The sequence below is a fragment of the Protomyctophum parallelum genome, assembly GCF_964188405.1.
Source record: "Protomyctophum parallelum genome assembly, chromosome: 21".
Lineage (NCBI taxonomy): Eukaryota > Metazoa > Chordata > Actinopteri > Myctophiformes > Myctophidae > Protomyctophum > Protomyctophum parallelum.
In genome coordinates, this window is record NC_139713.1 from 25960240 (window position 1) to 25983158 (window position 22919).

Here is a 22919-nt window from a genome sequence, read left to right on the forward strand (position 1 = left end):
CATTAGAAATGGATGTTAGTTAACAGGCTGCCAGGTTTAGGGATCACATGAGGTAGGTGAGTTATATTGAAAAAATGGTTAATCATTGCCATAGAGTTTTCCTTAATTATCAGCTTAAATGTTATAGTGTCCCGGTTAAAAAATGTGCTAGTTTATTTGTGTCATCACTTCCAATGTCACTTGTTTAACCCGTAGCATGCCTGAGTTCTCTATCCTGATTGCATACAATTGGTAAATGCATTTTCTGTTTAATAAGGAGCTGGAGAGTGGAGACTCCTTATTGGACAAACAAGAAGGCTATAAAGAATATGCAATTTGGGTCTTGGATGAGACAGCTCACTCAACTTTTACCCTATACACCGTATGTACACCGTATAGTATACGGTGTACATCGGCTATTTGATGTACACCGTACACAAGCTGGGGACTTGACTGTCACACCTCCGGTTAGTTCGACCTGTGCTGCGGGTTACAATTCAGTATTCACCTGTGGCTCCCAACGTGACGGGTTACAACTAATCTGCGCTGCGGGTTACAATTCACCTGTGGATTCCTGTGAGGTTAGGGTTAGGTTAAGGTTTGGGATAGTGTTAGGTCGAACTAACGGGAGGCCTGAGTTCTCTATCCTGATTGCATACAATTGGTAAATGGCAATGCATTTTCTGTTTAATAAGGAGGGTTTTATAGAGTAGATTGAGTTCCCAGCGATGAGACACACATACGGGTATTTTGGGGTGAAAACAACAGCTATACCATTGGAATTGCATTATTAGGGAATGTACACATTGTTACATTTTATGTATTTTCTTTCCGTCAAAGGGCATCATATATGTTGAACTATTGTTGTGCAGGTATAATTGCAACCCCACAAGCGAACCTGGCCCCCTCACTGTGGAATGTACAGTGGAACTCACTCCCAGCTCACATCCGTGCTGCCCCCACCTTCATAATTCCCCAACCCCCACTTTGTTTGCCTACCGTAGTTTCTAGTTTTTAACCTAGCTTTTAAACTTTTTAACTAGTTTATATTTCTAATAAAACTGTTTATATTATGTTGTTCTGTAAAGCGACTTTGAGTATACATTGAAAAGCGCTATATTAATTGTATCATGTATTATTAACCACCGAAAAATGAAAACGGGACATATTGTATACTTTTTCTCAATTCTGCCAATAATCACATTCTTTGAGACACACATCTGGGTTTTTATGGCATCAAACAAAGAATCACGTGACATTGATCCCCTTCCCCTATTCACTCACACTAGGACATGACAGTGTAGGCAGAAGAATGAAAGGGTGTCAAACGTGGTTCCGTGGCATAATCAATGCACAATTTCAAACTGAGGGTCCTTTAGACATTAGAATGGTTGAGAATAAACAGATCTTTATCTGGTACGTGATATTGATTAAAATGTTTGAAAATGACCTTTATGTGGTGATATTGGAAAGTTTCACATTTTGAACCCCCACTCTTCCCTCCTCAGGCTTCACCTCTGCCTCCACCTGACATCCAACCATCAGCTGGTACACCATCACCCCGACTGCTGCACCCAGGAAGGGGACAAACAGGGGGACCAGAGACCAGTAGGATCTGGTTCTGAGAGAGAGAGAGAGAGAGAGAGAGAGATAGAGAGAGAGAGAGAGAGAGAGAGAGAGAGAGAGAGAGAGAGAGAGAGGGAGAGAACAAACATGAAACGGTTCAAGAACAAGCGATATAATGCAGTGGTTCCAAAACGTTTTTTTGCTCGAGACCCAAAAGAGAAATTAAGACCCAAACTAGTGAAAATGGCCGATCTACAAGCTCACAACAAGGCACTTCACGTCACATTGAGAGCTTGTAGATCGTCTATTTTCACTACTTCTGAAACATTTGTTTTGTAATTAATGGGATTTCTTTGATATTTTGTTTATTTCTTCACGAGATTACTGTAAAAATCATTGAATTTTGTTTTTAATTCATGGAAATATTTGTATATTCTTTGGGGAATGTTTAGGCCACTGAATCATTTTTGAATAAATAATACATTATATATTCTTTAAATGTAGGGGAAAAAAGTATAAAGGGAGCCATACAAATGTGTCCGTGACCCACAAATGTGTCCAGACCCAGTGTTTGAGAACCAGTGCTTTAATGTATTGAGAAATGGTCCTTGTAGTGTCTTTCCACCAGCGCTCAGGAGGTGTACAGAACAGAACTTACGTGAAGACCTGGTCACCCCAGCCTGCCAGCGCTGTGAAGAGGCGTGGTCCTAGGTCCCTGGCTGGGTTGAATGCATAGCCTGCATGCATTTGGGAGTGCAACACTTTATCAAACAAATTGATTATAACAAATAACCCATAATCGATTTTAACAAATATTTGGTGAACTGGAACTGAGTTGTCGCTTTTACTTGGATCCATTTTCTTCTTTTCTGCACCAAATATCTTTGCCGAAAATGGCAAATACATTTTTTTACCCTATTTTTAATTTTAGAACAGCGTACAAATAGGCCATCTACAAGCAATACTGCAATACTGTTGTACAACAAACTGGACTATATGGGTTATGGGCTGATTAACTGTGGTTATACAACAGATAGTGTCAAGGAAGCAATCTGATTGGTTGAAAGAGCTATCTGCCCGTGAAAGATCAAGTAGGTAATTTCTCGACACAGGAAATAAGTATGTCTGCCAGAACTATTTTAAATTTAGGCATTAGCGGACGCTCTTAAAGCAACTTACAGTATAAGCAAGGTAATACATAGAGATAGTAATCTATAGATGTGTACAGTGTAAATATAACAGGAATTCCACCCACTGTTTTACACCTGTAAACCTGTGATGTGACAATAATAATATCTCAAATTGATATGATATAAATATATAGATACCCAAAGACTATGGGGGACATGAGAAGACAACAAAGAAAAACAACTTCATCAGGGGAAAAAACACTAAGAAAGGGCGAAGGAGTAAAATTAATAAAGTTGATTGACTGTCATTGTGATACTGTCCCATGGACAGACAGAGCACCATCACCACCAGGCCCACACTAACCTGCATTGAAGCCCATGGACAGACCGAGCACCATCACCACCAGGCCCATACTAACCTGCATTGAAGTCCATGTACAGACCGAGCGACAGCACCATCAGGCCCACACTAACCTGCATTGAAGCCCATGGACAGACCGAGCACCAGCACCACCAGGCCCACACTAACCTGCATTGAAGCCCGTGGACAGACCGAGCACCAGCACCACCAGGCCCATACTAACCTGAATTGAAGCCCATGGACAGACCGAGCACCAGCACCACCAGGCCCACACTAAAGGCTTCCAGTCCTCTGGGAACAGGGTTGTTATGAGGGTCCATTATAGCCAGGATGCACACCACCAGCGATGCCGTTCCAATCAGCTAAGATACAAGGACAGGGGTGCATTGTTCAGTGGTACAGTAAAAGAGCACTTCCATGGACCACTTCACCACTTCAACCTATCTTCATATAGAATTGGTCCTCACTAATGTGCATGATAAAATCCCCCCAAACATTTCTACTCTAAGCCTGCAGTTTCTATTAGCTTGGATTTCCCATCGATTATGTCACTGGTGGACAGGTGAGGTAAGGGTTATAGGGGTAGGGTGTCGGACTAATGTCGGACTGTTAGTATGTCGGAAACAAACACATGCACCCCTCCCCAGCGCTGCGTCGACTCAGTCCATTCCTGTTCACCTTACTGACTCACGACTGTTCTGCCAGTTCCAGCTCCAATCACATCATCAAATTAGCTGACAATATGACAGTGGTGGGTCTAGTCACGAATGGTGATGAGACACAGTACAGAGAGGAGATGGAGAATCAGGTGGTCTGACTCTGTCCAGCTGATTTCTGAGTATGCCCAGCATTGTGTGTCTGAGTGTGTGTACCACGGAAATGATTTGATTGGCTGAGCACGGAATGTGATGTATGATGAAATGAGCGCCGCTCACTTCACGCAAGTGTGAATTATTTTATAGATAGAAATACATTCTAGGGCGTGTTATGCCCGTCGAGTAGTTTGGATATACAGTTGTCCAGAAGCGCAGTACCAACCAATCTGCCCATAATGATCATATGCCATTCCAATATTATTGGTCAGATCGAAAAAGCTTGAGCCTGCCTTCTTGCACAGGGGATGATTTGAATGTTGACCGTCAGGTCAAAATTGATCTTTGACACGATCTAAATGTCTCAATAGAAGAGCAGGGAGACAACATACCCCAGGGAGACAACATACCCCAATTGTATAAGTTATATTTTATTATTACATGGCTTGGTTGATTCTGATTGGTCAATCGCTGAATTCAGCGGTTTGTTATTTCTGGATAACAGCCTGCTCCGCTTCTCGTCGGTGGTTAATCACCCTGTCAGTGAATTATCTCCCGACAATGACCACCTAGCCAGACATTATCGCTTACTTAACATACTCTACCATACAGATTGGACAAACTTACATTATAATCATGAAAAGAATCACACTTCAACCATTGCCATTATGCATTGAAACAGCAACAAATGATGTAATTGAACCCATAAAATAGGTTAAACACACAACCCACAGGAATACAACTCACCTGATCAAAGACTCCGTTAAGCAGGCTGACGTGACTGGATGGGTAGGTGGCAAATATACCAGCAGTAGCATTCACCCCCTCTACCATGAATACACCCTGGCCAAAGTCACATAATGCATCTGTAGGAAACATATAAACCACTGTTATTGTTATTGTTAATTTATTTCTTTATTGATTGATTTATAGATTTTTCAGACACATACCAAAATACATGCAGAATATGATGGCAGAAGCCAGGAAAGCGCCCAGCGTCTGGGAGCAGAAAAACACAGGGAACTTCCTCCAAGGCTCTCTGCCCAGTAAACATACTGCAAATGTCACTGCCGGGTTTAAATGTCCTCCTAAACATATGAAAACAATAACACTGCCATGTTCAAATGTCCCCGTAATCATAGTAAAAGCAGCCTTGTGCTGCGCTTTAACAATTATTAGTGAGTAGTGACATTCTTATTAACTGGTTATCAAACCTTTTAATTTCAACCACCCCCATAACTCTGAGAGTGTATAAATGGAATTTTGTTTAATTATGGGTCCATTTGGTTCCATTTGTTCCACACTCTCAGAGTTACAGACCTGTAAGGGTCTTTTTGGAACTCCCTCAAGGAACCCAGAGATCCTTTGAATAGGAGATCTACAAGCTCGCAACGCATTGTGAGCTTGGATTAAATTTATGTACAATATTTGCCTCTGAGATGTAGAAGTAAAAGCACCGGAAATTGGATATACTCCAGTAAAGTACAAATACCTCAAAATTGTATTACAGCACTTAAGTAAATTTACTTACCAGTTACTTTCCACCACTAGATCTATAATTGCTCTCACCTGACACCTGTCCGCTCACCAGGACGCCCAGTGTTGCAGCAAAGCCAAAGGCCAGATTGACACTCAGGAACATGCCATGAGAGCCGCCACTTAACACCATCTGTGCCACTGCACCGCATCCAAACATCTGCACAGTGGAACACGCACGCACACGCACACGCACACAGACACACACACACACACACACACACACACACACACACACACACACACACACACACACACACACACACACACACACACACACACACACACACACACACACACACACACACACACACACACACACACACACAGTTTTGGACATGGTTACCACCCGACAGTGATGACATAATTATACTGTAGAAGAAATAGGTCAAACACAATGTCAATAACTTCATCACTTGACCCAGGGCTCGAGCCTCCCGTTGAGACCTGCTTGTAGTTTTAGTCAGGGTGTCTCCCTGACCACCAATGGGTTGTGTGTATGGGAGTTGCAGTTTTAGTCGGGGAATCTCCCTGAGCATGAGGGGTGCTGGGAAAACACCACATAATCTCTCTAGGTGGTCTTTAGACGAGCCCTCCATTGTTGCTTCCAGTCATCCCGGTTCGCCATTCATCTGGCCAGCTCGTTGGTGCTTTGCGTTCCTGCGTCTTTCTTGAGCACTATACCGGTATGTATTTTTTTAACAAGGCATTTGCCTAAATGGACTAAAGGCCTATTCAAACTCCAGTTTTAGGTGATAAGGTGACCACGTGGTGGTTGGGAAAATGACAGCATGACGTCATGCGGTGATAAGCGACTCACCGCTCACCCAAACACATCTGTCTGTTTTTACTAAGCACCGTTTTGGTGGTCACCTACAACGGGAGTATGAATAGGCCTTTATTGATGCATTGTGTGCCTTTTATACTTTTTAAACCTTTTCTCAGCTCTGTATAGCTGACGTTTGATCTGATTCTATTCATTTCACTGTTTTTTATTATTATTATTGTAATAGTTTTTTTAAATGTTTGGATTTCCCCTTGCAGTAGCACTTTGATATAATAGGCTATATAATTCATATAATTGTAGGGGAGAAAAAAGCACAATAATTTGCCTCTTAGATTAGATGTATAGAATAATGTTACTTTCGAGCACGGCTTCTGGGCAGCAGAATAACAAATAGATGAGGTTTTTCTCAGAGGGCGTTGAGCGGACTGCACTGCTGGCTATCAGAACAACACCGTCACACTCTCCCCATGCTGTTGATGCTTTCATATATGTTACACTGAAAACCTGTTGTTTGTCTTAGCCGTATTCCAAGGTGTGTGAGGGTTTGAACGGTGCTGTAAAGTGTTACATATTTGTGGTTAAAACAAAACTGTTTTTTATGTTAAAGGTTTAAGCTGCATATTCTGATAGTAGTCGTCTATAGAGCAGGGGGTCTTCAACGTTTTTCAGGCCAAGGACTTCTTAGCTGCGACCCCCACTCATTTTGGCTATTGTTTGTTCCAAGGGCTCAAGTGCTTCGTGTAAAAATAATAGCAATAAAGTCCCTATCGCACACAAGATTTGGTGGACCTCTCTCCAGCTCTTTAATAAACAGAAAATACTCTTCAGGTGGGGATATCAATTTCATCCAGTCGGGAAGGAGGATTTATCAGCCTAAATTGTTCTAATTCGGTCTGCTGCTCACTGAATTACTTCTGTCATCACTTCCACCAGTTCCATTTGTTTATCCGACCTACAATATGTCATGCAATGTACTGTAGGCTATTTCTCTTGATTGGATGAAATTGGTATCCTGCCTGAAAATATAGCCTATAGATATAGATGTTCTGTTTTCTAAAGAGCTGGGGAGACAGGCAGTGTGGTTGAGAACCATGACCCATTTAGACCTAAGTTCGATTCTAAACATCTGCATTACTAGTTCATTAACAAGAAGTATACACAATTAGAGAATGTAGAAGAATGTTTTATTTTGATCAACGTTATCTTATCTATAATTTTCTAGAATCTAATGATGTAGTTTTGTGCATGTCTGAGAGACTAAATCTCATCAAATGGTGGTCCGTGGCTCAAATGGTGAATAAACAATGGACCTTGACATGAAAAAGGTTCAAATAAACCACTGGATTAAAGTAACTCACCACCAGGATGAGGGTGCCCAGACATTCCGCCAGGGCCTGGCGCAGCAGAGGGTGTTGCGTCTGGAAGCTCTGTGCCAGCCGGTCTAACACGTCCTGTTGTCTTCCCATCATGAACCTGTGGTAGGAGGGGGTAAACAATGACTGTTAAGGAACATATATTACTCCCGATCTTCTGCCAACATCTGAATTAGACTCACTTCTTCAGATTCCACTTTAGCCCGTAGCACTTGCCCTATAGCCTTGACGTCCTTGCAGCATAGGCGGCGGGTGCGTTTTACCTTTGGGTAGGCTATAGAATTGCGTTGGGGGGGGGACTCTCGCGGCCGAGCGAAGCGAGGCCGCCGCCGCGGATTTATTTATTTATTTATTTCCCAGATGGTCTAAAAATGAGTTGCTGTATAGTGTATAGTCCGATCAGCGATCACCAGGGGGCAGCGACAACACACAATAGCCTTCTATAATGCTGCGCACATATATTATATATATTAAAAAAAATACCCAGCATAATTTTTGGGAAGGCTAAGCCTTCCCTAGCCTTATGCACCCGCCGCCTATGCCTTGCAGGCTTATATGTATAGATATGTAGACAGATGCCAGGTTCATTTGTTGAACTGGCATCCTATAGTATACTTTATTTATTTCATTATAATGTTTAAGACTGGTGATGATAGGTTCTTCGTTTACCTACTGTATACTATTTCTATGCATAATGCATTTGATGTATTACCTATATCAAACAAATTAAAACTAAGATCATAGTGAAAATGGCCTTAACATTGGTCTTTGTCAATGTTACATATTTCATAGATTAGAGCGTTTTCCAATGATTGACCTGTGGTAGGCAGAGGTGGGTAGAATAGTTGAACACTGTTACTCAAGTAGTAAAAAAACATAATGACCGAGGTGGAATTAAAAGTAGTAATTTGAATAATGACTTGAGAAAGGAATGTATACATTGATACTCAGTTACTGGGTTATCTGATTTAATGTTTAAATAGCAGCTTGTAGATGAGCTTGTAGATCTATACTATAAAAAGAAAGTACAAGTCTTTGAATATACATTGTTTAAATAATGCCTTAGGGTTTAAACTAGTCAAGTACAATTTATGAAAAACAAAGTAAGCAAATGTAATTGAGTACAAAGTAATTGCTACCGACCGTGGTCTGTGGTCTGCTGCTCTTGACTTCCAGTGAATGTGTGAGTATGTTTTTACTTTAAAGTCTCTCTCATGCAGGAACCCCTCCCTCAATTAGAGGAAAAAAACTAACTTCTGGACTGTCTCCCCTCAGTGGGGGATATTAGCCTAACTAAGTACCTTTATTCAGCGCACTGTTGAGCACACATTTCGAAAAAGAGAACCAAGGGTCGTCGGAACAGCGACCAGCTGACCAGTCGGAACAGCGGCCCATCGTAACAATGGGCTGCCGGACAACATAGTTTTTTTCTTTTCAACTAAGGTTCATGTTTTAGGTTATTAGAGAAAGTAAAAGATGAGCGTAATTTTTTTATTTACGGTTTTTAATTTGCTGCTTTCTTTCGTTTTAACGATTTTAGCTCTTTTTGACAGGGGGGTGGGGCCATTCGAACTATAGTGGCAAAATTTACAACGATTTATTTATTATTATTTACTATAGTCCTAGACCTCAGAAAAGTACATCTGGCCACAAAAGATCACAGGATCTATTGAATGTGAAGGGGGAGGTGACAAACTGACATATTGAGCCACACAGTATGGCAGCCCCCTTGTATTCAGTTGTTCGTTCAGACACATAGAAAACTAGAAAAAGTGCCCTTCTGGGCACAGGTCTCCACCAGGATAGGAATGTAGGACATTGCAGCTTGCCTTCATCTGGTGGTTGGATAAAAGGTCAACAAAAGTAAATAATAATAGAAAATGTGTTTTACATATGTCGGCCTCCTGGTGGCGCTATAAAGAGCAGATGTGAAAAATTCCAGGCAAAGGTTTTTCCTTGGCCTCTAGGGAGTTGGCATACAAAGTTATCCACAGATCCGTGCAGTTAGAGGTAAAAACACTTTGAGGCTGAGTTGAAATTGTTCATGTGGCATTTCGTCCTCGGCCTAGTGGGAATGTGGGTGCACAATTTCACGGAAATCACGCGATGTGTTCATGATTTGCAGCATTTTTTTTAAACTGAGCACGTTCTGTGAACTTTGGAAGCCAATCTTAACCAATCAGGATGGAGTCTGAGAAATATGAAAGACCGGTTTCGTTGAATGGCTCTAGAGAGACTGTGTACCAATTTGCGTGATGTTTGGACAAAATCTGTAGGTGTACTGTGCAAAAACTTGTTTTGCACAAAGCGGCCTCCTGGTGGCGCTATAACAGGCCGTTCTGGAAAGTTTGGGGCAGAGGTTGATCGTTGGCATCCAGGGAGTGTGTGTAAAAAATTTGGCATCGACCGGGTTAACGGTGGCCGAGATTAGCTGCTCACAGACACACACACACACACGGACGGACGGACAGACGGACACACGGACGGACGGACGGAGTGCAAAACATACTCTCCCCCCATGCCTTCGGCCTGGTGGAGACAACAACTAGGCCAGATGTAATTTCCTGGGGTAATTGGTAGGACTGGACTAATGACTATAGTAAATGATAATAAAGAAATCGCCGTAATATTTAGCCACTTTTAGCCACTTGTTCGAATGCCCCCGCTTCCCTGTCAAAAATAGCTAAAATCGTTAAAACGAATGAAAGCAGCAAATGACAAAACTCAACTTCTACTTTCTCTAATAAAAACCTTATTCTTACTCCACACTGATGAAGGCTGGATAGCCGAAACGTTTGTCCCTGTTAAAAAAATGCAGTAAATATTTTGAACTGAAGTCTTGGTGTGTGCGAGTAGGTAGGCCTACCAGTGCGACCCACTACCGTTATTTCTAATAGCAACCTAAAACATGAACCTTGGTTGAAAATATATATTATAATATGTCCTTTAATATTGAAATTGTGAGAACTATAGGCCTACTGATTTAGACGGCATTTTGTAGAATCTGCTGTTAATGGGTGTAGAAACTGTGTCAGTGTGTGACTGCAAGGGGTTAACATTTGCTCTGTCCAACAAACGGATTGCGTAACATCTGGCAGACATTCCACAAGTCTGACCGTGTTGCACATTGGACAGACAGACAGACAGACAGACAGACAGACAGAGACGTCCCCTTGCACGAGTACAAGCTGAAACACCCTGGACAAACAGAGACGTCCCCTTGCACGAGTACAAGCTGAAACACCTTGGACAGACAGAGACGTCCCCTTGCACGAGTACAAGCTGAAACACCTTGGACAGACAGAGACGTCCCCACGAGGACCAACGCTGTCAACCAAAAAGACAAGGTCGTGGAGGACATACAGTAGGTTACTTTACTATAAGATATAGTACTATAGATTATGCTATACTGTACAGTAGATGTTACCAGTTAGTATATATGGCTATGGCCTGTACTAAAATGTACAGTATGTTCAATGGTAGATAGCAACTGCATGCATTTCCTAAAGTATGTATATAATTTCCAAAATGTAAGAAACTAAATCTGTTATAGCTGTGATGTGTGATCTTGTAAAACTTGCTGTTACTTAAAATGTGAGTGCTTTTACTTTGGTACTTTTATATTTTAATCTATTTTGATGCCTATACTTTTTAATACAGAATTCTATTTCAAGTTTTGAATAAAGGACTTGTAACAGAGTATGTTTATATTGTGGTATTGCAATTTTTTACTAAAGTAAAACATGTGAGTACTTTTTCCAGTACAGCTTATGCTGCACATTGTTGATTTAATCAAATCAGGCTGTTTGCATTTAGAGCAAGTTCCCTCCTTTTATGGTGAAGAAAGAGTCGAGTGTTCATTTTGCCAAAGTTGTTGGCATCAACATCTCATTATTGGCAAAACTTGTCAATCCTTTCACAACGAGCAGATCTACAAGTACAGAACGTGTTGCAAACTTGCATCTCAAAGGGCTTGTAGATCTGATATTTATGTGACAAAGTGACAAATTTTGAGCAATTTCAGAACTTTCACATTGGTGCCAATATAGTTTAACTCAATGAAATGTCTTTAATACAGGCGTTCTAACATGTAAACAGAGTATGTTTTTTATTTTGTGTTATTGATACTTATTGATACTATTACTTCCTGGCAGGTAAAATGGTGGAGCTGACTCATATGATTGACAGCGAGGTGTTTTTGGCGTTCTCCACACACGCTACCGTGGTCGTTGTGAAGATGATGCTGATGTCACCACTTACTTCCTACTTCCGTCTGACCAGGAAGGTAGCACGCTTTATACTAATGCCAGCGCTCACTACCTATACTTCCGCTTGACCAGTAAAACAGTGTGCGCTTGTTGGGGGTGATTTATCAACAGTGACCGGCACGGGGTATCTTATCCCTCGCTTATGCATTTTAGACCCAACCTTAATATCGTCTCTGTCGGGTGGAAACCAAAACTATTACTTTCAGGATTCAAATTCAAAAGTAGCAGAAGTAGCAGATCGACAAGCTCAAAACCTCTCAGTAAAATGTACTGTGTACAATGTACCTCGAAAAGCAAGTGATTAGAAAACAACTTGTGATACAGTATGTATTCTTTTATAGGCTATTCCTGGACCGATTATATGACAAAGGTCGCAATCGTTAAATATTGTGTGTTCAAGAGCTTGTTCAGCCTGAAGATAAAGTTGAAAATGAGTTAAGTGCTCGTTTAAAGATGGAGTGCCACAATTTTTTTCCACCCTAAAACATGATCATCAGGTATTATTATAATATAAGGAGGAAGAACTTTTTTCCAAAAAGTGTACAGTATTTGTTAAAATCATGCTTGTATGTGGACACGTCCACCAGTTCATTAAGTATGCCTGGTTTGCCTGGTGGGTGGTGATGAGTGGTGATCCACCTGAACTGAACCATTGCACATAAAAACGACTCCAAGGTGTCTAATGAAGTACTGTCACCTCATAGACACATGAAAAACTGGAAAAATACAAAAATTGTGGCACTCCATCTTTAACTTTAACTAACTATTCATGGGGAGCGTCGGGTTTAAAAACACAGAACATTTCATTTTTACATTTTTACATTTTACAACTTGACCTCTTCTCGTGTGACTTGTCTTGGTCTCCAGGTGTTTGCGAACGTGGAGGACACCAGGTTAGTGTCCGCGGAAGAGGACAGGAAGCTGGTCCGCGTGGACCCGGACGTGGAGCGAGTACGTAGGTACGACTCCGTCTACAAGCTCACGACACGTAGCAGATCTCACATCCGCTATACGTGTGAGAGGGGATTCATTTCGGGATCATGTGTTATACAGAGTCAAGAGTGGACTATACTTGGGGGTACGGTGGTGCAGTCGGTAGTGCTGTCGCCTCACAGCTAAGGTCCTGGGTTCGATTCTCGCTGGGGGCACGGTGGGCGCTGGGGGCGTGCTCTCTCCTCCGCATCATCAGTGCTCATACCCTGGGTGGGGTTGGTAAAAGGGCCTTTCTGTTTAGTAGTCCTGGTCTCTAAACTGCCTCCACCTGACCAGCCAGGGCACCTGATGGAGGGGAAAGGAACTGGTTGGAATAACGTGTTCCACCCATTCCTTCCACACGCTACGTCCAACCGGGGACACTCCCCGTGTCAGGTGATAAGAAGCCAGGTGATAAGAAGCAGCTTTAACTAACTTCTTTCTATGCATGAGGACATGCATAGAAAGAAGCATGAGGTCAGTCCATTGCTCTCCCCAGGTTGGCAGAGGAATTGGATTACATTAGATAATGTCATTATCTTAATACATTAGATAATGACACATGGGTGAAAAAAAGGGTTGCAAAATCGTTGAAATTTAAATAATAAATAAAAAACAATAAGTGTGGATTACTCTGATCCACAGATGTCACCAGAATGATTTGGAGAACGTCGTTCCCTTCGTTCTGATTGGTCTGCTGTATTCTCTGACTGGACCGGACCTGGCCACGGCCCTGATCCACTTCCGGGTCTTTGTGGCATCCCGGATCTGCCACACGGTGGCGTACGTGAGCCCTCTGCCCCAGCCAATCAGAGCCCTGAGCTGGATGACCGGCATGGTGGTCACCTTGTCTATGGCCTACAGGGTGCTCACTACCGCCACCTACCTGTAGAGATGACTTCGCTATCAAACACTGGGTCAGGACCCCTTTGTGGGTCGTGGAAACACTTATGGGTCTCTTTATGTTTTTGTTTCCTACATTTTCCTACATTCCTAATTTCCTACATAATTATTTCAAAATAAAATAAAAGCATGAATAAAAAAACTAAATTCAATGTTTTTCTAGAAATTGTTTAATATTTTTTTTTGAGGGGGGAAATGACAACACACACACACACACACACACACACACACACACACACACGTTTTAAGGTTTATCAGAGATCTTTCTCTCTCTCTCACACACATCCAGAACGACTCCTCATCACATGGTGAAACATGGCATCCATGCTGAGAGGCTCCAGCACAAAGTCTGTCCATCCCAGATGTTTCCTCCGTGTCTGACTGCCAATTATCCTGGAACCTACAATAGATAAATAAACAACCTCTATGTGTACAAATAATCAACACATAATGATGGTAATATTACATGCACCACCCCTAGCCATTGGTAGACAGACCACTCCAGACCGGTCCAATCACCTCCTTTGGAATTAGTTCCAGGATAAACTTCTGTTTTAAACGGACATGCATCTTTTAATTGTACATTTAATTTTAAATACGTCTCTAGATGGGTGCTACACCAGAATGCTGCATGCATGACTTAACATCAGCAAGAGTACACATGTTACCAACAACAATCTGTATGATGCCTTGGGTGAGCCAGAAAATAGCAGCCAGGAGAATGAGACTAACAGGACACTGCCAAAGACACCAAGAGCTGCCAGCCAGCAACGTTAGTGCTGTGGGAACCAACATGCGGGCACCGGTCACGAGGACGTCCGACATTAACATGTGTATGTAAGACACAGGAGCGCAAAGCACAAACAAACTGGCCAGATGTATGGAGATGAGAACCGGGATAACTGGAAGCGACGATGGAGGGCTCGTCTGAGGACAACCTATAGAGAGCATGCATTGTCTATTTGCATCGTTCCCAATTTCCGTCATTCCTAAGCAGGCGTAGGCCGGTGCTCAACGGGCACCTGGCTATTTGCAAAGGAGAAGGAGACACCATGCATAGCTCACCTGTTCCTCGTCGCTGTTAATGACCAGCAGGTGTGAATGCTCCTTTTTACCCTTTCTTCTGGCTTCCATCCACGTTCTCTTTCTCCTGGAGACACGATAACACCTCCAGTTGTTGGTGCAAACTGTACCTTCGGTTTTACACAACAACACAACATGGCACATGTGTTACTGTTATGCAAGGGATAATAAACGCTGCGCCGGTAATTGTTGAGAAATAATGCATGACAGGATGATGACGTAAGTCAAGATGTTTAATCATCCTGAAGGGTATTCTAAAGTAGAGTATATTATCCCGCTTATTACGGGGCTACTTAATACATTAATTAATAAATTGACCCAAAAGTAAGTAAATATTTCCTTATCCTTTCCTTATCAACAAGGAAGTGTTGATCAAATATAATCAATTTTAGGTTACTGCATCGCCAATTTCTCACTCAAAATGTTCAAAAACATTCTTATTGAGAGCAATGTTTAGTTGTGTGTTTGTTTACATGGCTGTCACATTGGATACAGACTAAAATTCACGCAGCGCAGGTCTGTTTAGAGCTGATCGGTCATTATCCAGAAATAGCACACCACTGAATTCAGCGATTGGCCAATCAGAATTAAGCATTCAACCAAGCAGCGTAATAAAAGGTAACAACATGACATGCTGTGTTATAAAACAACATGACACTACAGCACACACACAGCTCAGAAAGAGGAAAGTCTTCAGCATTTAAAATGTCATGCATGCAATATAACACTGGTTTTCAATGTGCTGCCTACGGGGTCAAAAATGGACCCCTAACTCTCAGAGTGAAATTAGCCCTGATGATTTCACAGTGTAGGTTGGGGTCCAAGACATTAAAAAATAAATAAACTTGTTAGGATTCCAATAGTATATATATATATATAGTTAGGAGGGGGGTGCACACTTTTATCCGACATACCATAGGACCGCCAACCTCGGATTAAGGTTGGCGAACATGCGTTAAGGTTGGCAAACATGCGCTACTCCAGTGCTTGCGGTTATGGTTAGGTTAGGGTTAGGTTAGGTTAGACAGTCGGAACTATAGCTTTAGTTCCTGTTAGGAGGATCCAAGTGGAGTGCAACCATAGAGTATTAAAAGGATAGAGACTAAACTGGCGCGAAGATCCGCTCCCTCTGCTATTCATGTCAGTGGAAGTTGCTCAGTGGCGTTTTGAAGCACCCGGAAGGCTGCCGGAAGTACCGTCTATTTCCGCATTTTTCGCTGATTCAGCATTTGGGCACCAAATTTTGGTGCCCAAATGCGGAAGTGCAGCTGGGCTTTAACATTGAGCGCTCGGTTGCACGGGGTTTCCTCGTCAAGAATCCACGGGTCCGCCTGCAGTCCTTCCTCTTACCACTAGGGCCCAGCGCTTCAACATTGGAGTGCCCCTTGAGTGCAACTCTGAAAGTATACTCGATAGAACCAAATTGAACGAAGTTGATTTTGTCGACTAAATTTTATTTTCACTTTGATATTTGCTGAAAATAGCCGATCTTCTAGCTCAGAGCGCAAAACACGTATAAAATGACTTCTGGATCTCTTCTCCACTAGTCCCTCCCTAACATTTAGTCTAGTTGTCAATGTATATTTATAGTCTTAGTTTTAGTCATCATAACAGTATTAAACACTACAGCAGGGTTCCCCAATAGGCGGCCCGCGGGCCATTTGCGGCCCACAGAGCGCCCCCTTGTGGCCCATGAAAGAATTTCCAAAAGAAAAACAATATATATATATTTTTTTTCTTTTTTTTTTTAAGGGTCCCAGATATAAATGGCATTAAATGGGGGTCAGTAGCCTATGCATGTCAAACTGGGCATCCTTTTCAAATGGGGTCTTGCCCTGAAAATGAATTTTCAGGGCAAGACCTCGACCTCGCGCGTGCAGACTCGGCCCCCAGCCTGGTACGCTAGTCAAAATATGGCCCTTGAGGAAAATGAATTGGGGAACCCTGCACTACAGTGTGTTACAGACACACATATGCATGTTGGAGACTTCTGGTTCAGTTGAGTTAGCACAAAACATCAGCCAGTTATCTACAGTAGGTAGTGGGAAAATACTTTATAGTATTTTGCTTACCAAACATGTGGTGTAAGTGTAACTCCTCCATTTCTTTGCTGAGGTTGTATGTACCATTTATCGTGGTCCTTCTTCAAGTTGACCATCTCTGCCCGTAGCTGATTTCTATCTATATTGACTGTCAGAATAGGAATAACAATTATGATTTATGTCTTTATTGACTGTCATAGAGCATGAATAATAACGCAAATGCATCAAAACATACTATGTGTGTGTGTGTGTGTGTGTGTGTGTGTGTGTGCATGCGTGCGTGCGTGCACTCACATTGTACAGTCACTACAGTGAGTCCTATAACCACGGTCAGCAGTAGAAAACACATCAGTCCTAAACACACTGCAGCTCTGAAGGAAGCAGTGTGTTCCCCATGGTCAGGGACTGAAAAAACAAGTTATCAGACATAAATTAACCTTTGCATGGTCATCAAGGCTAGGTCAAGTGCTGCAGGCTTAGCACTAATAGCTTGTAATGAATAATTATCGTCTCTGTCGGCCTGTCGGGTGGAAACTTCATATGTCCAAAATAGGGATGTGCAATTAATCGGTCATCACATCGGTATCGGCCGATTATGTTAAAAAATAAACAAAAAAGCCTGAAAAAAGCCTTTTGTGATGATGAAGACTGCAGATTCTATCAGTGTGTCCAGGGGAAGCTTTCAAAACAAAATTGCCAATTTCTAAATAAAAATACAACATTCAAGTTGTTTATGTTGGGATATGGGCCAACATTTCAATAAAGATGCATCCCTAGTTTTGGAATAAAGAGGCTTTTTTTTAATTCAGTGGTTGTACCCTTTTTTCAGAATGGACAAAAGTAGCCCTAGTCCAAAACAGTTAGTCAAGTAGGGCGCCAATTAAAAAAAATTAAGTTAAAATATGAGGTTTCTGATCGACAGCAACAATATGTAGGCTATTATGTATATACGTTAGCTTGTGGGTTATACTCTATCCCAGTGGTTCTCAACCAGTGGTCCTCAACCAGTGGTCCGGGGACCACCAGTAGTCCTTGAGGGGGTTTCAGGTGGTCCCCAGGCTGCTAAATGGAGAGTTGGTAAGCAAATGGACCCTTACAGATCTTTAACTCTTGGGTGTAAAATGAGACCCTTACGGGTCCATGTCCAAATATTCAAAGTTATAAATGCCAAATAAATAATGGACCGATATGCAAAGTTTTGAAAACCTGCACTTCTCTATCCTGTTGTATTGTGTGTGTGTGTGTGTGTGTGTGTGTGTGTGTGTGTGTGTGTGTGTGCATTCCTACCTGGCAGCTGACTCGTCCCAGGGTCCTGCATGTCGTTTGAAGTGTTCTCCACCACCCAAGGGTTTTCATATATGGTCAGATTGTCTTGAGACACGTAGATGCTCACTATCTTTTCCACCTCAAGGTGGAACTGCTCTGCGGTGGCATCTTTCTCGCCGCCAGGATGTTCCTCAGACATCGTTTTTGTTCTTCAAATAGGTTTCTATACTATAACGACCACAAAATATGTCCTGTAATTTAGACTTTATTTCTCTGTCTCTGCTCAACCCTGGTCCACTTGTCTCTGGTCTGTTTTTACTGATATCTAATACTGTGATTGTAGTATAATAAGCTCTTCTCTGGTCTGTTTTTACTTCAATCTATACTGTGATTGTAGTAGAAAATCCTCGTCTCTGGTCTGTTTTTATTGCAATCGACTGTGTTCTCTGCTGTGTTCTATGTCAACACTACTTACTGTGTTTGTAGAAGAGAAAGGGAACCATTTAAGTCACAACAGGGAAGTATAGTTGTAGATGTGTATTGTGTACCGTATAGAGGAAGTTATAGCTGACGCAGGTGACCTGTTGGGTTTCACCTGAGCATCTGAACTTACTGTATAGTATAGTTTTAGTCACCAAAATCAACACTATTACGGAGCGACACAAATGTGCAAACATTTGGCATCCATTTATTTCTAAGACGTGATTCATACTCCTATTTTAGAGCCGAATAAAAGTCGGTTCGGCTCTGTAGAGCCTACAATGTGACGTCATTTGAGGTTCGGGCGGGTCTAAAGTCGTCTCTTCGGTGCTACTGAAAATTTCTGACGAGCCGAAATCATTTTGGTACTACAGCGGTAAAATAGGAGTATGGCCCAGGCGGTGGCGTAACCGTCTGGGAACCCGACTGGTAATCCAGTCGCAGTGTGCCACGGGTTCGACTCCCGAGCCCGACACGGCCTTTACTGCATGTCTTCCCCCATCTCTCTCCCGTTTCCTGTCAGCCTACTGTCTGTCCCTTCAAAAAACCAATAAAAGGCGTAAGCCGCAAACAAATATCTTTAAAAATAAATAAATAGGAGTATGAATCGGCCCTAAGGCATTACTCAGATGAAGGCCATCAGGATAAAATGGAAGGTCCCAAAACAGATACAAAAGGGTGAATAATTCACATCTCCGTGAACGCAACAGTGTGGGTTGTGCACCGGAGATGTAAACAGAGGCTGCTGCTGAAGATATTAAGCAGACATATAAAATAGATTGGTTTGTTCTGAATAACGATCATTGGTCTCCACATGAAGGACAATCATTATGACGAAGGAGGGTAGAGAAGCCAGGAATGCAGGGATTTTGTCAAGGAGTTCAGCAGTGGTTGCTCCAGGAAAACAGTCTGTATTTATGTTAACAAATTGGATATGCCTAATGATTGAGCCACCGATAAGTAGCGCAGTGGAGGAGGGGAGGGGATGGAGTGGCCATACAGGGGTGTGACAGAATAGGTTTGGGGGTTAATAATAATAATAATAACTTGAAAGAAACCCAAGGACGCTTTAAAATACAGAAAAAGAAAACAAACAAACTAATTGCCAAAAGCCAACAAATGTCTCTTCAGTGGAGACTTGAAGGAGTCCAATGTAGGTGTCTGGCGAAACTCCAAGGGGAGAGAATTCCAGAGGACTGCCACATTGAAAGCTCTATCGCTGAGGGTCCACTTTTTTGTGTGACTGGTTGGTGGCAAGTGGGACGTCTGCAGTGGTTGATGGCAAGTGAGACCCCCACTCTGGGAGTGGGGGTCACTCTGGCAGTGTTTCCCTGGTTTCACATGGAGTGACCCCACTGGTGATGTTATCATTGTCCGCAGCTGTGTCCAGTACACTTTTGGAAGGGGTGGGCGAGGGCTGGGGTTTAGTAGGGGAACTCGGGAAACTCGGGGAGAGCAGGGGGAGTTAAGGGCTTTTCCCCCGGATGAGTCCTCATATGTCTTTTCAGTGTATGATTTGTAGTAAAGCTTTTACCACATACAAAGCAAGAAAAGGGTGTGTCCCCGGTATGAGTACGCATGTGTGTTTTCAGTGATTGATTTGTAGTAAAGCTTTTACCACATATAAAGCAAGAAAAGGGTGTGTCCCCGGTATGAGTACGCATGTGCGTTTTCAGAGTTTGAAATAAGCTAAAGCTTTTGCTACAAACTAAACAAGCAAATGGCTTTTCCCCTGTATGAGTCCTCATGTGTGATTTCAGAAGTCCAGATTGCTTAAAGCTTTTGCTACAAAATGAACATGCAAAAGGCTTTTCCCCTGTATGATTCCTCATGTGCGTTTTCAGATTATGCGATAAGCTAAAGTTTTTCCTACAAACTAAACAAGCAAATGGCTTTTCCCCTGTATGAGTCCTCATGTGTGATTTCAGAAGTCCAGATTGCTTAAAGCTTTTGCTACAAACTGAACACGCAAAAGGTTTTTCCCCTGTATGATTCCTCATGTGCGTTTTCAGACTTTGAGAATAGCTAAAGGTTTTGCTACAAACTAAACAAGCAAATGGCTTTTCCCCTGTATGAATCCTCATGTGTGTTTTCAGATTTTTACATTCCCTAAAGCTTTTGCTACAAACAGAACAAACAAAGGGCTTGTCCCCTGTATGAGTCCCCATGTGTGTTTTCAGATGTCCAAATTGGTTAAAACTTTTGATACAAACTGAACAAGCAAAGGGCTTGTCCCCTTTATGAGTCCTCTTGTGTGTTTTCAGATCTTGAGATCGGCTAAAGCCTTTTTGACAAACGGAACAAGCAAAGGGTTTGTCTCCTGTATGGGTACTCCAGTCATCACTGTCTTCAGTAATGTCAGATTCAAAACTGTGTGAAGAGAGGAACTGGTCATAACTAGTTGGTTGTGATGTTCCACAGTGCTCTACATCAGCTTGTGTTTTCATGTGTTGAGTTGAGGTACTGGCTAGAGGCTCTGTCTCTCTGTTTTCATCATCATCTTCACTTTTCACTGATAGTAATGTCAACCATGACCCTGCAGCCTGCTCTGGTCTTTGAAGTAACTCCTTCTCCTGTTCATCTTTAATCTGTGGAGGTTCTAGTTTCACCTGGACCAGAATGGGACTCATCTCCTGCTTTTCCTCTTTAATCTGTGGAGGTTCTAGTTTCACCTGGACCAGAATGGGTCTCATCTCCTGCTGTTGTTCTTTAATCTGTGGAGGTTCTAGTTTCACCTGGGCCGGACTGGGACTCGTCTCCTGCTGTTCCTCTTTCATCTGTGGAGGTTCTAGTTTCACCTGGGCCGGACTGGGACTCATCTCCTGCTGTTCCTCTTCCATCTGTGGAGGTTCTAGTTTCACCTGGGCCGGACTGGGACTCATCTGCTGTTCAGGGGAAACCTTCTCTTTACACACAGGAAGGAGTGTGAGATCTACGAGGAGGAGAGAGGACGTAACATCAGCAGAGAACAAATCAATTTCTGATTGTATCAACCAATTGGTTTATTTTGTATTGATTATTGTAATTAGCTGGGGGCGAACTTGTAAGAAATCACCAAGATTTGGCTTTTGGTGACACCCCCAAGCTGAACCCAGACAAGACTGAGCTTCTCTTCTTCCCAGCTAAGTCCTGCCCTATGCGGGAGCTAACTATTTCCGTAGACAACGCCCTGGTAACGTCTGTCCCAACAGCCAGGAATCTTGGTGTTGTCCTGGACAGTCAGCTCTCGTTCAAAACTCACATCACAGCTGTCACTCGATCCTGTAGGTTCACACTCTATAACATACGACGAATTAGACCGTTCCTCACCCAGGAATCAGCCCAGCTCCTAATCGAGACAACAGTCTTGTCAAAACTCGACTATTGTAACTCCCTCCTTACTGGCCTACCAGCATGCACACTTAAGCCTCTCCAGCTGATCCAAAATGCCGCAGCTCGCTTGGTCTTCAACCAGCCAAAATTCTCACATGTCTCCCCCCTGCTCCGCTCCCTCCACTGGCTCCCGGTCGCTGCCCGCACAGAATATAAAACTCTGATGCTGGCATTCAAAGCAACCAAAGGTATGGCTCCCCCATATCTTGCAAGTATGATTGAACCCTACAAACCCTCCCGCGCACTCAGATCAGCCAACACAGGGAAGCTGGAAGTACCCTCACTAAAAACGCCGGGACAACGCTCCACACGTCCCAGACTCTTCTCCCTTCTGGCTCCAAAACTGTGGAATGCACTTCCCATTGCAGTCAGAACTGCAGCATCACTCCCAATCTTCCGCCGTAGTCTGAAAACCCACCTTTTCAGACTCCATCATGGCCTATAGCACTTACCCTACCCCCTTAGATAGCACTTCCGTAGACTTAGATAGCATTTGATACAGACTTATAGCATGTTATGTAGACAGCACTATAATTGCATTGTATATAGTCATAGCACGCCATAGTACATATGTATAGCATAGTAGTATATATATGTATAGTTTCATTATATAGATATTCCACTGTTACTTTCTTAGCTTACGCATGTTTCATGATAAATGCTTTTATGTGATGTATTCCCATGCTTTTGTTCTTGCTTAATGTAAATCGCTCTGGATTAAGAGCGTCTGCTAAATGCCTAAATTGTAAATTGTGGTCTGTTTGCACAGACTCAAATATAGTATCGGTATGGTAGAAAACCAAAATTATTGATTAAAGGGATTTTTCAATGGATTCTGTTACTATTGTGTGTGGTAAATAACATAGGCCTACTAAGATTTTAGGAAAAATGAACAACCAGAAAGGCATCGTTCAAGATGTCATAAACTGTATAGAGTATAGAGTAGCGCAAACGTCGATCACTCTCTGCTGATTTCGGATTGTCTGCAT

The 22919-nt window shown here is 42.5% G+C and overlaps 3 protein-coding genes across 7 annotated transcripts; 1 reads left to right on the plus strand and 2 right to left on the minus strand.

Moving 5' to 3' along the window:
- Positions 1-1307: 1307 nt before the first annotated feature.
- On the minus strand, positions 1308-7637 carry LOC310879168 (aquaporin-3-like; the record flags this gene model as incomplete). The annotated part of the gene is made up of 7 exons (XM_083793618.1): positions 1308-1600; positions 2204-2282; positions 3260-3398; positions 4596-4714; positions 4799-4936; positions 5418-5544; positions 7530-7637. The coding sequence occupies 7 exons, from the start codon at positions 7635-7637 to the stop codon at positions 1432-1434; spliced, it is 879 nt and encodes a 292-aa protein (XP_083649744.1). The 3' UTR covers positions 1308-1431.
- Positions 7638-10773: 3136 nt separating this feature from the next.
- Positions 10774-13805, plus strand: LOC310879121 (microsomal glutathione S-transferase 1-like). Its single transcript, XM_083793561.1, has 4 exons — positions 10774-10908; positions 11699-11829; positions 12680-12771; positions 13430-13805. Exons 2-4 carry the CDS (start codon positions 11704-11706, stop codon positions 13674-13676), a joined length of 465 nt encoding a protein of 154 aa, XP_083649687.1. The 5' UTR covers positions 10774-10908; positions 11699-11703; the 3' UTR covers positions 13677-13805.
- Positions 12796-18861, minus strand: LOC310879120 (uncharacterized protein). Of its 5 annotated transcripts, none has more exons than XM_083793558.1 (5): positions 18100-18861; positions 17107-17217; positions 16843-16960; positions 14753-14837; positions 13955-14087 (listed from the first exon to the last, which is right to left on the minus strand). In XM_083793558.1, the coding sequence occupies exons 1-5, from the start codon at positions 18275-18277 to the stop codon at positions 14076-14078; spliced, it is 504 nt and encodes a 167-aa protein (XP_083649684.1). In that variant the 5' UTR covers positions 18278-18861; the 3' UTR covers positions 13955-14075. The 5 variants fall into 5 exon arrangements, 4 of the variants coding, with proteins under 4 accessions (XP_083649686.1, XP_083649684.1, XP_083649685.1 ...); XM_083793559.1 differs by having other exon boundaries at positions 14753-14880; XM_083793560.1 differs by lacking the exons at positions 13955-14087; positions 14753-14837 and adding an exon at positions 12796-13011.
- Positions 18862-22919: the final 4058 nt, after the last annotated feature.

Bases quoted from the DNA above. Each gene is read 5' to 3' on its own strand.
- LOC310879120 (XM_083793557.1), bottom strand. From the start codon at position 18,277: ATGTCTGAGGAACATCCTGGCGGCGAGAAAGATGCCACCGCAGAGCAG. The intron at 17,218-18,099 runs GTAGGAATGCAC...TTGTTTTTTCAG, and splicing joins TGGGACGAGTCAGCTGCCAG to TCCCTGACCATGGGGAACAC. The intron at 14,838-16,842 runs GTAAGCAAAATA...TCGTGTCTCCAG, and splicing joins ACACTTACACCACATGTTTG to GAGAAAGAGAACGTGGATGG.
- LOC310879121 (XM_083793561.1), top strand. From the start codon at position 11,704: ATGGTGGAGCTGACTCATATGATTGACAGCGAGGTGTTTTTGGCGTTC. The intron at 11,830-12,679 runs GTAGCACGCTTT...CTTGGTCTCCAG, and splicing joins ACTTCCGTCTGACCAGGAAG to GTGTTTGCGAACGTGGAGGA. The intron at 12,772-13,429 runs GTACGACTCCGT...TCTGATCCACAG, and splicing joins GACGTGGAGCGAGTACGTAG to ATGTCACCAGAATGATTTGG.